Genomic DNA, 13,032 nt, shown 5'->3' with positions numbered 1-13,032 from the left:
AGCGTCCCTCCGCTGTCTCCCAGTCTGAATCCCAGCTTCCGGTCTCTCCCTCCACTTCTGCTTCGCATGGTGGAGATTCTGGGGAAGAAATGTGCCGTGAGTGCATCTTTATCATTACCAGAGCTATGACCAAGGCCTTTGACAATGAACTTAGCTGACTGCGTTTTCCTCAACAGGCACACAACAAACACATTGGGTCTAGAAGGTCTTGCTCTGGTGAAGCAGAGACAGGAAAACACAGAGGGATTTAAGCAGCATTGGTTCTCTGTGTACTGTTACGGACAGATTCATGGCTATTCATGGATGCCATGGGCTTGTGACTGGGGCAGGACTGAAGCTAGAATTCTGGAACTCCATCTGGGGTTCGCTCACAGGGGACAGGGTCCTGAGCAGTGGGGCCATTTGTCCACTGCTTTCTTGGAGCATTGGCAGGGAGCTGGGCCATAAGTGAAGCAGCTGGGACTCAAATTAGCACTGATAAGGAATGCTGGCATCTCAGACAGTAACTTAACTCAGCATCTTGGCTTCTCCTGACAGCAGCACTCCCTGGTTTTAAGAAAGGTTCTTGGGCCCAGCGGCGTGGCCTAGCGGCTAAAGTCCTCGCCTTGAAAGCCCCGGGATCTCATATGGGCGCCGGTTCTAATCCCGGCAGCCCTGCTTCCCATCCAGCTCCCTGCCTGTGGCCTGGGAAAGCAGTCGAGGACGGCCCAAAGCTTTGGGACCCTGCACCCGCGTGTGAGACCTGGAAGAAGTTCCTGGTCCCGGCATCGGATTGGCGTGTACCGGCCCGTTGCAGCTCACTTGGGGAGTGAAACATCGGATGGAAGATCTTCCTCTCTGTCTCTCCTCCTCTCTGTATATCCGGCTTTCCAATAATAATAAAATCTTTAAAAAAAAAAAAAAGAGTAGTGAAATTGTTTAAAAAAAGAAGGGTTCTTATACTCACTTGTGGTTAGAATGGCAATTGCCATGTTCTTCCAAAGCTCATTCCTGGGTCCAGGTTGGTCCCTAGGAGGGCACCCATCACAAGCTTTCCTGAGACCCCTTGACTCTGGGAGGCAGGTGTGCCATGTGGCTGTGTCTCCCACCTGTGCAGGAAGCAAGGACACCAAAGAAGAGTCCCATGTTCTGGAATCGCAGTTGCACTATTTGATGCTTCTTGTAGCTGGTCAGATATTCTTGCTGTAAATCACCCGCTTTGAACCCTATTACTTATGAGACAAAATGAGACAGACACAGACGAGTGTGTCCTCCCATCATCTGCTCACACCCCCAAATGCCACACGATTAGGCCTGGGCTAGGACCGAAGCCAAGACCCAGGAACACAATCTAGGTCTCCTAAATACATGATGGGAACCCATCACCATTGTCTCCAGGGTCTGATGTAGCAGGATGTTGGGGCTGGGAGCAGTCGCTGGAAATCAAAGCCAGCCATTCTATCTTAGGAGGAGCTCATCCAGGCCTCCCACACAGGGAGTAAGCATCACCTGACACCTCCTGCAGTGCAGACCAGCAGGAAGCTGGAGTCATGAGGGGAACTGGGACTTGAAACCAAGTCCAACCAGTGTCTTAACTACTAGGCCAAATGATTCCTTACTTTAAAAAGATTCATTTATTTTTATTGGAAAGGCAGATATACACAGAGAAGAAGATAGGGAGAGAAAGATCTTCCATCCGCTGGTTCACTCCCCAAGTGGCTGCAATGACTGGAGCTGAGCCAATCTGAAACCAGGAGCCCAGAGCTTCTTCCACGTCTCCAATGTAGGTGCAGGGTTCCAAAACTTTGGGCCATCCTCAACTGCTTTTCCAGGCCACAAGTAGGGAGTTGGATAGTAAGTGGAGCAGCCAGGAATAGAACCAGTGCCTATATGGGATCCTGGCATGTGCAAGGTGAGGACTTTAGCCACTAGGCTACCGCACTAGGCCCAAATGGTTACTTTAAATGTTACTTTCTGGACACCAGTATGGTTCTGGGCCACACAGCATTTCCATCAACAGTGGACCATAAATACAATATAGGTTTGTACTAACACACTCTGTTAGAACCACACGATAACATCACCTAACAAAACACTTCTCAGAAAGTATCCCTATCGTAAAGTGGTATATGATGATACTGTCTAAACAGATTACTTCAGTATTAAAAAGCTTTTTTCAAAGTTCTCCAATCGAGCTATCCTTTACAGGTAACATGTATGTATAATAGCTATATAAAGCATCCAGATTCTAAATCAAAACTTAAAAATTAAGCTGATCACAGCAGCTTATACTTTTGGATTGTATTCTGGATGAAAACAATAGATGCAAAGGACATTCGGGGGGACAGTCGGGGGCCAGGGAGAGCCTGGTGTTGACTGCAGTCTCTGGATGGGGGACAGTCCCTGCTGTCTGAAGGTGCCTGGTGGAAACATGGGGCACTTACTCAGGTTTTCTGAAGAACAAGTTCGAGTGTTAAAGACTGCTCCTTTAGTATTTGCTATTATTTGACAGGAATGGATAATATTAAAAGATATTTTCTTAGTGAGAATATTATCAGAATGAAATTGCTTGTGAAGCCCTACTCAAATAATAGTAACAAATACTAAGTAAAACCAGGAGCTTGGGATCTCATGCAATGTGCCTGCTAGCAAGAACCAGTCCAAAGACTGCCAGACCAAACCTCTCACAAAGGTCAGTACAACCTGGCACAGGAAGTACTCCTACAAGCAAATATTGCTTGTGGCCATGCACTGTTTCAAAATAGCACATGGCATCTTCTTTACTGTTGAAGTTTCCCATCACCCGCTTCCTTTGAATATACCCATGGTTTCCATGTCACGTGTGGGTTCTTTTGAAATGCTCCCTGATTGTTCCCAAATGAATATTATTCTTTAAAGAGTGTGTGTGTGCGCCTGATATTTATGTACCCTTGGCAAACCAAATAACTCACAAATCTTCACAGTAGTTACATCTATGGGATAGGAAAATATTTTTGCCATCTCCTTGACTCTGAAATCATGATTCTCCAGAGACATTAAGGGCACCCCTTGCCTTTCAAAATGTTCCGAAGCCCAGCAGTGGGCAGCGAAGAGGCAGCCCTGGACACCCAGCAATAATGAATAATCTCAGGGTTTCCATTTAACCCGTAGCAGCTGGCAGTTCACCACGCTGGAAGGAAGATCCATCCTGCTTGCTGTTTTAAAAGCCACACTCCTGGGCTAGCAGGATGCTCAACTGGCTAATCCTCTACCTGCAAGTGGCAGCATCCCATATGGGTGCCGGTTCATATTTCAGCTGCTCTACAATGTCCATGGCCGGGCCCTGTGGAAGCCAGGAGCCAGGAGCTTCTTTCAGGTCTGCCATATGGGTTCAAGCACATGGGTCATTTTCTGCTGCTTTCTGAAGCACATTAGCAAGGAGCTGGATGTGGAAATGGAGCAAGTAGGACTTGATTCAACATCCAGATGTTGGCACCATTCTAGTTCTAATCCCAGCAGCTCCACTTCCCATCCAGCTTCCTGCTTGAGGCCTGGGAAAGCAGTCGAGGACAGCCCAAAGCCTTTGGACCCTGCAACCACATGGGAACCTGGAGGAGGTTTCTGGCTCCTGGCTTCGGATTGGCACAGCACCGGCCGTTGTGGCTCACTTGGGGAGTGAATCACCAGACGGAAGATCTTCCTGTCTCTCCTCCTCTCTATATCTGCCTTTGCAATAAAAATAGATCTTGAAGCAAAAAAAAATTTAAATCTTAAAAACACTCCATATCAAACGCAGTTGCTCCTATGTGGCATGTGTGCATTCTAGCCACTGCATGAAACACAGGTCCCAATCTCCTTTTGTTGAATCAAGAACAATAAAATCCAAGTAAACACTAAGGGATTTTACCCAGGAAAATGAAGCCAAGTGCCATTTGGGTGTATATAACCAACATTTCAAAGAAACTATGCTCAAAATTCACCTCTGTTCACTTAAGTGATTAGAACCACCAGTCATTTTTAGAAATAATGCCACTAAAGTGACAATTTAGGGGAAAATGAAACATAAAACCCAAACATGGCATTTACTGGTACATGTCCTGAGGACTCTGTTTTGAGTGCCACACCTATATCCCACTGCTTGAGCCTATAACACACTTTGTTTTTAAAATTTGAAACATGAATCAAGAGAAGCGGCAGGAAGGAGAAGGGGTGAAATTGGAGATTTTCCATCTGCTGGTTCACTCTACAAATGGCCACAACAGCAAGATCTGGACCAGAACAAAGTCAGCAGCCAGAGACTCCAAGGGCCCAAGGAATTGTACCACCTTCCACTGCCCTCTTGGACACCATCAGCAGAGAACTGGATTTGAAGCAGTGTGACCAGGACACCCTATGCCACAATGCCAGTCCCATTTGTATGTATCATATAGTAATTTTCTTCACATCACAACATGGGATTTTGGAAGTTTCCAAAATGTTATTTTGTGAAATACTGATTTCTCTGTAGTGACAGCACAAAAATTTCTAACGTTTCTAAATTAAACATTCAATAAATTTGACATTTTATTTTTAAAAAACTGACACTTTCTTCACTATCATCAGGTTCTATTTTGGGATAGAAGTTTTATAATTCAATAGCAGCCATCCTCTTTCCTTAAAAAGAAGTCCTGGAATTCATATTCTTAAAACCTATTCCTCTTATCTTTCGCTTTAATGATTTTCCCACGCGTGGCATACCAGCATAGTGGCTCTATCTGCCAGGATCCCACATGAGCACCTGTTTGTATCCCTGCCGCTCCACTTCCCATCCAGCTCCCTGCTTATGGTCTGGAAAAGCAGTTGAGGATGTCCCAAAGTCTTAGGGCCCTGCACCTGCGTGGGAGACCTGGAAGCAGCTCCCGATCGGCTCAGCTCTGGCCGTCGTGGCCACTTGGGGAGTGAACCAGCAGGCGGAAGATCTTTTTATCTCCTTTTCTTTGCAGATCTGCCTTCCCAATAATAAATACATAAATGTCCTCCTGACTGCAAACATGCTATACTGGCTTAACATCTCAATGGATACACTGAATGTACATTTGTCTGCACTAAACATCGAAAACGTAAGAAAATCTACAAGTTAGATACAAACTTGAAGTTTCTAAATAGTAAGACAAAGTGGAAAGAAATTATACAATGGGAAATGAAAGGGGCAAGATCATTAATGTCACATAAACATTCAGCTTTACAAGTGAGAAGCCTGACTGTAGCTCACGGAAAATACGAATTTTAAAATGGTGAGGTACACGCAAGACATACAAATGGCACATTAGCTGCTTCAGGATTGTTCTGAGTGTGAGCTTTGCCTGAGTGATTGGATTGTTGAGATTTCATTCTTCGACTCTGATACTGCCTATGTTGCCTGGGAAATTCCTAAAGCTTATGCGCTGCTCTGAAGATGAATTCCCCCTTTGTGAAGCACCTGTACTTAATAAGTAAATAGCAGTTATTAAGAGACTGGCTCCAGTTCAAGAGGGTAAGCTATTCCCTTGGAAGCAGCATGAACTGTTGTATCTTGGCGGGCACCTTGGCCCTCTGTGTTAAAGGCTCTGACATCTCCTCAACCCAACATTACAATGTGTATCAGGAAATAACAGATTAACACTCAGTGCAACATTTCTCGGAATAGCAAAATGTGAGAATTGTTATAGCCCACGAGCGGCACCAGCTACATTTTTGTATTTGTTTTTTATAATGGAATTCACCAAAGCTGTGAAGTCACAGCATCTGACTAGTCTACTTAAAGACCCCATTTACTTATTAAAAACAACAACAACAACAACAAAACGGAGTGGGGTGTAGGCAGCTGGCTTAGCAATGAAGACACCTGCTTCCCATAATCAGAGCATCTGGGCTCCAGCTCCAGCTGCTGATCCCAGCTTCTGGGGGCAAGAGGTTCAGAACTCACAGGTCCCACCTCAGCCCAGCCCTGGCTACTTACAGTGTGTGGGAGTTGATTTAAAAAAAAAAAGTCTAAATACAATATTTTCACATACTCCCATATACAAACACCTGTAAGATACATGATGTTTAGGGGAGATTAGGAAGATGTCCAATGTTAACAGTGTTATTCCCTGGGTCAAAGTTTAAGTATGTCACTTTCCAGTACAATAAAAAGATTTCAATATAATAAGCATATGCTCGTTCTCTATCTAAAGCCATTTTCATTTAGAAAAGAGAATATGTAAAACAGCTAAAAAGGAAAACTGGATTTTTCACATTCAATATCACTTCTGCTGTAACAACTAATCATTCCCCATTCCAGTTTCAAATCAGTGACAAAACCAACCGTTTAGAAATGACACCTTAAGATGAACTTTATTTTAAAGCTCATCACATTTTCAACATCAGTTACAAGATCAACATTTCTTTTTCACATCTTCACATGACAATGCAATGGATAGTGAGAGATACAATTTTAGTTTTTTTGTTCTGCATGCTGCTAACATATTTCACTAGCTTTTGTTTTTCTCAATGAATTTCTTTAACAATGTCAAAGCAAAAAGTTATAGTCTATTGGACAGAATTTTAGAAAGCCCTTATGAAATCAGACTTAGTCTTGTTTTATAAACATCCATACCACACACATGCTACAATGAAGAGCAAAATACAAGAAAACTACCTTGGCAAGAACAAATGCTTCAAAGATTTGTCACAACCCTCTTGAACAAGCAGTACAGTTTGGTTCTATTCTCCAAGACAGAAGTCAATTTCACCCTCAGTGATGCAAATGATTAACACTGCACAAAAGCTTGGTATGAAGTCACAATTCCACAGGAATCTGAAAGTCACCAAGGCAATCTTCCCTTTTAGGATCATAAAGACAACAGACCTTAAGCTTTTTTCTTTTTTCCATATAATACACAAAATTTCTAAACATCCTTAGAAAAGAAAATATAAATAGTCTCAGTATGTTATGTAGTCACATACTATGGCAAAAATATCTTATTAATTGAAAGAATAAACCAACTTAATGTTATCTAGTCCAAGTCCATATTAACTGAACTCTTCTCATTAGGGTAACACTCCCCATTCTGATGTGGAGGTTCAGCACCAAAATTATTTTTGCCTTCTAAATCTTCTTCTTTTTTATCAATATTTGGGCCATTAGGAGTTCTTTCCAGTTTAGGTGATTCAATTTTTGGTTTAGGCTGTGTTACAATGGGTTCACAAGCATTGTTCAGCTCCTAAAAACAAAACAAGCCATCAGATTAACTCAGATCCATGCAGTTCATCTTCAGCTACTTCCAGACATCCCTGACCCAATGTTTACACCTACTCCCACTATACACTCAAGAGTTTCATTTTATCATTACAACTGACCTAAGAACTTGAAGCCTGAGAAAGGTAATGATTGATCTACAACATGTCAAGGATTTGCTAGGTACTTAAGTAAAGGTTTATTTTGAAATCCATGCAAAGCTTTTTATTATGAATTTCTATGAAACTTTTTATTGAAGTTTATTTGAAAGGCAGAAGTCAACACAAAGAAGAAGAGAGACGAAGAGATCAATCCACTTGCTCATACCCCAACTGGCTGCAATGATCATGGCTGGGCCAGACCAAAAAGCCCTAAGGCAGGAGGTTCTTTTCTGGTTTCCTGTGTTACACGGGTGGGCCCAAGGACTTGGGCCATCCTCTGCTCTTTCCCAGGTACATTGGCAGACAGTGGATGAAAACTGGAGCACCCAGGAATTGAAAGGGATGCGGTAATTAACTAATTACATCTAAATGCCGGCCCATCTTTTTGAAGATCTCGCTTTACCTTACAATATTAATGGGTAAGAATTATAAACTCCCATTTCATCGGAGAGAGAAATGGTACAAAGATTAAGTAGTTTCAGGGCAAGTCAAACTAAAAAACAGAAAGTTAGAATTCAAAAGACCTACTTTTCCTTAACTCTTCCTGGTGTTTCAGTGTTATTCCAGACAGAAGGCACTTGGGAATTTCCTTCAAGCCTCGCACACCAGCAGAGCCATCTCTGAGCAGAACATTTCCTCTCCACAACACAGCAGTTCCTATCCCGCTTTTGCCCTACTTTATTTTTCTCCACAGTACTTCACACCAACTCCATTTGATGAAGAACACATAATTCTATACTGCTGCCTTCTCACTAAAATCTGAGTTCCCCAGGGGCAAGAACTGTATACATAGAGTAAGTGCTGGCACATCATAGGAGCTCAGCCAATTTGTGTGTTCCATTAAATGAATGAAAATGTAACAACTTCCAATGTCTCTGATATTTTGTGGTAGCAATTAATGAACATTAAGAATGCCATTCTTCATGAGGATAATGTGAAAGGATGGGAAAGAACTGTGTTCAAGGTCCGAGTGACGACCAATTTCAGTCTGGGAGGAAAACTAGCAGACACACGACAGGCTGCTCACCTTGATTTTTGCTTTAATTTCCTGAGCACGCACCACTGGATCCTGATCCAGACTTTTTTTAGCTTGAGCATTCATAACGTTATTCATCCACTCCATCACCTCATTTACAGATTTCTCCACCTTTTTCATTTCAGACTCATCAATATGGTTGTATTTCTCATCCTAAACAGAACCAGAGTCATTCTATAGAATTAGGTTTTTAATAGACACATGTAATTCAACCCAAATTTCTGTGAACTGCAAATGTACCTCCTTTTTATCAGCCAAATCTCTCACTTAGAATTATTTATTTATGCCTAAAAACACCTCCAACGTCAGTTCATTAAATATTTAGGCTAACTTTCTCAACACACACAGTGCGGCTCACCTTGTTTCGGAAGTCAGCTGCTATCTTGGCATAGTGTTGCAGCCTCTGCCCCAGTTCTTCAAACATTTTTGGCCTTTCTTCAGCTTCTTGAAATCGGACTTTAACTGGAGTGCCAATTTTCTAAAATACAATAAAGGACTAGTTGTAGTGATTTTATTTTTAAAACCTGTAGTTTTAGGCACAGGAGAAACAAGGGCCTACCATTAATTCTTCCAACTTGTCGACATATGCTTGCTTAGCTTGGTCCTCGCCTTCTTCATACAGCCAGTCTTCAGTCTCAGTGAGGAGTCTCAAGAAATTCTGATGGTCCTTTACATGAAACACGAAAGCATTAGCAGAAGTTCTGCTTCAGAGGCTTTTCCAACCAGAGCCACCCTCGCTCAGAGGTGCAGTCTCAGGAGAACAGGACTGCAGCTGATACCTAGTAGCTTCATGTAACACTTAACAGAGCGGGTTGAATGGCGCAACACCGCTCGATAAAGTCTGCCAAGACTGGCCGAAGGAGAATTATGGGACAAAATATTGACAAAATGCTCTCAAGAGAGCAATTTCATTAAAAAACAAAGCCAAGGGGGCAAACATTCAGTGCAGTGGCTAAGCCGCCAATGGGGTACCCTTAACACCTATACGAGAGGATGTGTTAGGCCTCAGCTACTTGCGTCCAACCCAAGTTCCTGCAAGTGAGTACCCTAGGAAGGCAAAACTCATGAATGACTCAAATACTTCAGTCCCTATTATCCATGAAGGAGATCCAAACTGAGTTCCAAAGCTCCAGGTTTCAGTCTGACCCTCCCAGGACTATTGCAGCTCCTTGGGAAGTAAACCAGCCAATCTAAGATGCCCCTCTATGTGTTTCTTTGTATCCCTCTGTCTTTCAAATAGAATGTAAGCATTTTTTTTTTTTTTAATCTTGCAGCATATTTAATAGAAAGGCAGAGTAACAACGAAAGGGAGTGACAGCAGTTATCCTCCCTCCTCTGGTTCACTTCCCAAATGCATACAACATCCAGGTTTGGGCCAAACCAAAACCGGGAGCCAGGAACTCCATCCTAGTCTCCAACATGGGTAGCAGGGGCCCTGGCCCCCAAGCCATCCTCTGCTGTATCGTCATGTAGTTAGTGCAAGAGTGGATTAGGAGCAGACCAACAAGCATTCTGATAGTGGATGCTGGTGACACAGCAGCAGCTCAACCTGTACTGCCACACTTGCCAAGAAATGGAAACATTTTCAAGAGTTAAAAGATAAGTCTGAGGGCCCAGTGCAGTAGCTAAAGTCCTCACTTTGCACATACCAGGATCACATATGGGTGCTACTTTGTGTCCCAACCGCCCCACTTCCCATCCAGCTCCCTGCTTGTGACCTGGAAAAGCAGTCGAGGACGGCCCAAAGCTGTGGGGCCTTACACCCACGTGGGAGACCTAGAGGAGGACCTAGGCTCCTGGCTTCAGATCAGTGCAGCTCCAGCTGTTGCGGCCCCTTGGGGAGTGAATTAATGGATAAAAGACCTTGTTATCTGTCTCTCCTCTCTGTACATCTGACTTTCCAATTAAAAAAAAATCATAAAAAGTCTGAGATCTTTGAAAGCAGAAATTTCTCTACTTTTGATCCTGCATAATTATGCCACACTGTTACACCTCTCTCCATGACTTTGTTGATATAATTTTTTTTCAAAGTCCAATTTATGCAATGCTCAAATGCTACCTTGGATTATTAAGTATTTTACATGAGACTGCCTGACTAAAACAAAGCTCTGAACATACCTGCTCACATATAAACTTTTCATATGGTCCACACAACTTGTCCCTGAACTCATACACATATTCCTCCACTGCATTTTTAGCATCATTTCTTTCCTTCTCCAACTTATCCTGCATTATCATCTTACCCTGTAAAGAAGCAATAAAGGTTATATCAATCTTTGCACATCTCAAACTGAATTTTAACTATTTAGAATCCAAGGTTTAAAAAAAAAAAAACAATGCTCACACACAAAAAACTAGTTAAGCGTTCATGAGACTTCTACAAAATCATTTTCTAAATATATACTGAAGTTGTTTATTTTTAATATTACATAAAAAATTACATGGTGTTTATGGTTTAACAACAAGTAAAACATTTAAGTCAACCCAGGGTTTAAATATAAATCTGTTTTCAGATCTCTAGTTGCATATTTGTTTCAAAATGGAGCTAACATTGGCTAATATGTAACAGTCACACAACTTAACTACCATATTTTTAAATTAAGGATAAATAAGTGAACTGTAATTTACTAGTAAATGTATGAGTACAATGTTTCCACCTCAGTAAAGAAAACAAAATCCCAAGTACTTCCTATGTTACTTAGAATTCCAGGTTACAAAATAGCACAATGTATTTTAAGAGTGGAGTGTCCCTAACTTCAGAAATCTAGGGAATGGCAGGGCGGGACTACAAACTTAACAACTGAGCTCCCACTGCTCTATGCTCTAGCTAAAATACTCTGCTACTTAATTCCCTCAAAAGAACTTGGCCATTTTACAACCAGGACAATCTATTGGCACAGATCCCGCATAGGTCGGAATTACAGCTATGAACTACTGAAAATACAGGTGACAGGGTCAAGAACAAAAGTATATCCCATAATTAAATTTTTGTATTTAAGTACTTACCTCTGTCTCAATATACATGTTAAGGAGATCTTTCCCTAACTGCCAGACCAAGTTTGCTTCAACAGGTAGCTCAACATTCACCACCTTTATTTTGGGTTTCTTAGCTTCTGGAGGCTGGTCAACTTTCTTTTCATTTGCCTTAAGGAAGGAAAGTAAAAACACAAATGGAGAAATTTCTAAACAATTCTTGACAAAAAGCAAAAAAAAAAAATTTCCCTAGCATACTTACTGATGACTTAGGCAAATAAAATCCCTAAAATCATAGAGCAGAAATGTGGCAGTTTTCACTGCTCATTTTAAATCAAGGTTGCAGTTAAATTTAAATGATGTAATTTCATTCCAGAACTCATCAGGGTATTTATAATATCAAACTTAAGTCCCCACCGCACTTTCGTTTTAGATCTTTAATTCCCAATTCCTTCAAAATGTTTGTCAATCCCAAAATTGAGAAGGTCAAAATTACTAAATTCTCCATATTCTCATGTTTAGAATCAGACAATAACCTAAGACAGATGTTGATCGATGCTAAGCACGTTAAGATTAAATTAATTTCTTTAATAGATGTTTTGATTCCTATATCCCAGTTATTATGCCTGCTCTAATTACATTAGCATGACCCTGATGAGTATCTTCACATTTTTCTATCACATTTGGAAATGACATAAACGGAACACACACACACACGAGCATATTTTCCTTGACTTGTCTTTGAATGCATCATTCCTCATAAGCAGCTCTGAAGGGTAAAAAGAGCAAGGAGTCTTAAAGTCAAAAATGGAAAGATGCAGCAAACACTTATAGAGGTTGAGCATCTCTTATCCAAAAACCAAACTCTTTCAGGGCTGACTTGACAAAGTGGAAAAATTCCACATCTGGCCTACCGAGACATGTCACAGTCAAAATATAGGCACTGTAAAATACCATATCAAATTCTCGTCAGCTTATGTGTATGGAAAGGACAAGAAACACCAATGAATTACACCTTTAGGCTTGGGTCCCATCCTTAAGATGTCTCACAATTATATGCAAATAACGTGAAATTTGAAACACTTCTGAGTTTCAAGTGCTTTAGATGGGGGATATTCAACCTCTAGTTTATTACAGATTTTTCAACATATGTAAATACAGGGCTAAAGAAGTAAGTATCTCCTGTGGCCTTCAATTTTCTAAATCTATTCTACATATTTCCATTTCAGAAATTACAACCAGCACAAACACACATAATCAAGGAGATCCAGATATACAACATATTAGACGATAAAGTGTGAAACGTGAACCTTCATTTGCTAGGATGGAAAAACAGAAAGAGACTATTTGATTAAAGCACCAACTATCTCTACCATTGTGTAACTAAGTTACAAAGGATATTAAAATTCTAGGCACTTAATTCACCAAAGAAACGGGACTAAAATAACTTGTCTACAACTACAGAGATGGAAGTGGGATGCATGTCTCCTGAGCTGCATTGCACTGTTTTGGAATCAAAGCACAGATCTGCCAAGTGCTGTAACCTGACCCGATAATGATCTACTCCGTGTGCAGTTCCTTGTCCTTCCTTTTAGTGCACAAGAGCCCTCCAACACGGTGAGCAGACTCTGAGGGTGCGATCCACAGGAAAGAAAATGAATCAGATG

General features: G+C 41.5%; 1 protein-coding gene across 4 annotated transcripts in view; it reads right to left on the bottom strand.

Annotated features, from left to right (window-relative positions):
- Positions 1-6,290: 6,290 nt before the first annotated feature.
- HSPH1 (heat shock protein family H (Hsp110) member 1) overlaps positions 6,291-13,032 on the bottom strand; it is a 31,051-nt gene continuing 24,309 nt past the window's right edge. For 2 of the 4 annotated variants that reach the window (XM_058670897.1, XM_004577553.3), the window contains exons 12-17: positions 11,399-11,536; positions 10,511-10,636; positions 8,952-9,059; positions 8,751-8,870; positions 8,384-8,545; positions 6,291-7,181 (exon numbers count right to left, since the gene is read on the bottom strand). In XM_058670897.1, the coding sequence (XP_058526880.1) occupies positions 6,975-7,181; positions 8,384-8,545; positions 8,751-8,870; positions 8,952-9,059; positions 10,511-10,636; positions 11,399-11,536 (861 nt within the window). In that variant the 3' untranslated portion in view covers positions 6,291-6,974. The remainder of the gene's footprint in view (positions 7,182-8,383; positions 8,546-8,750; positions 8,871-8,951; positions 9,060-10,510; positions 10,637-11,398; positions 11,537-13,032) is intronic. The other 2 variants (XM_058670896.1, XM_004577552.2) reach the window with 1 other exon arrangement.

Source organism: Ochotona princeps, chromosome 12 (genome assembly GCF_030435755.1).
Source record: "Ochotona princeps isolate mOchPri1 chromosome 12, mOchPri1.hap1, whole genome shotgun sequence".
In the NCBI taxonomy this organism is placed as follows: Eukaryota; Metazoa; Chordata; class Mammalia; order Lagomorpha; family Ochotonidae; genus Ochotona; species Ochotona princeps.
This window is presented reverse-complemented; position numbering and strand designations above follow the sequence as displayed.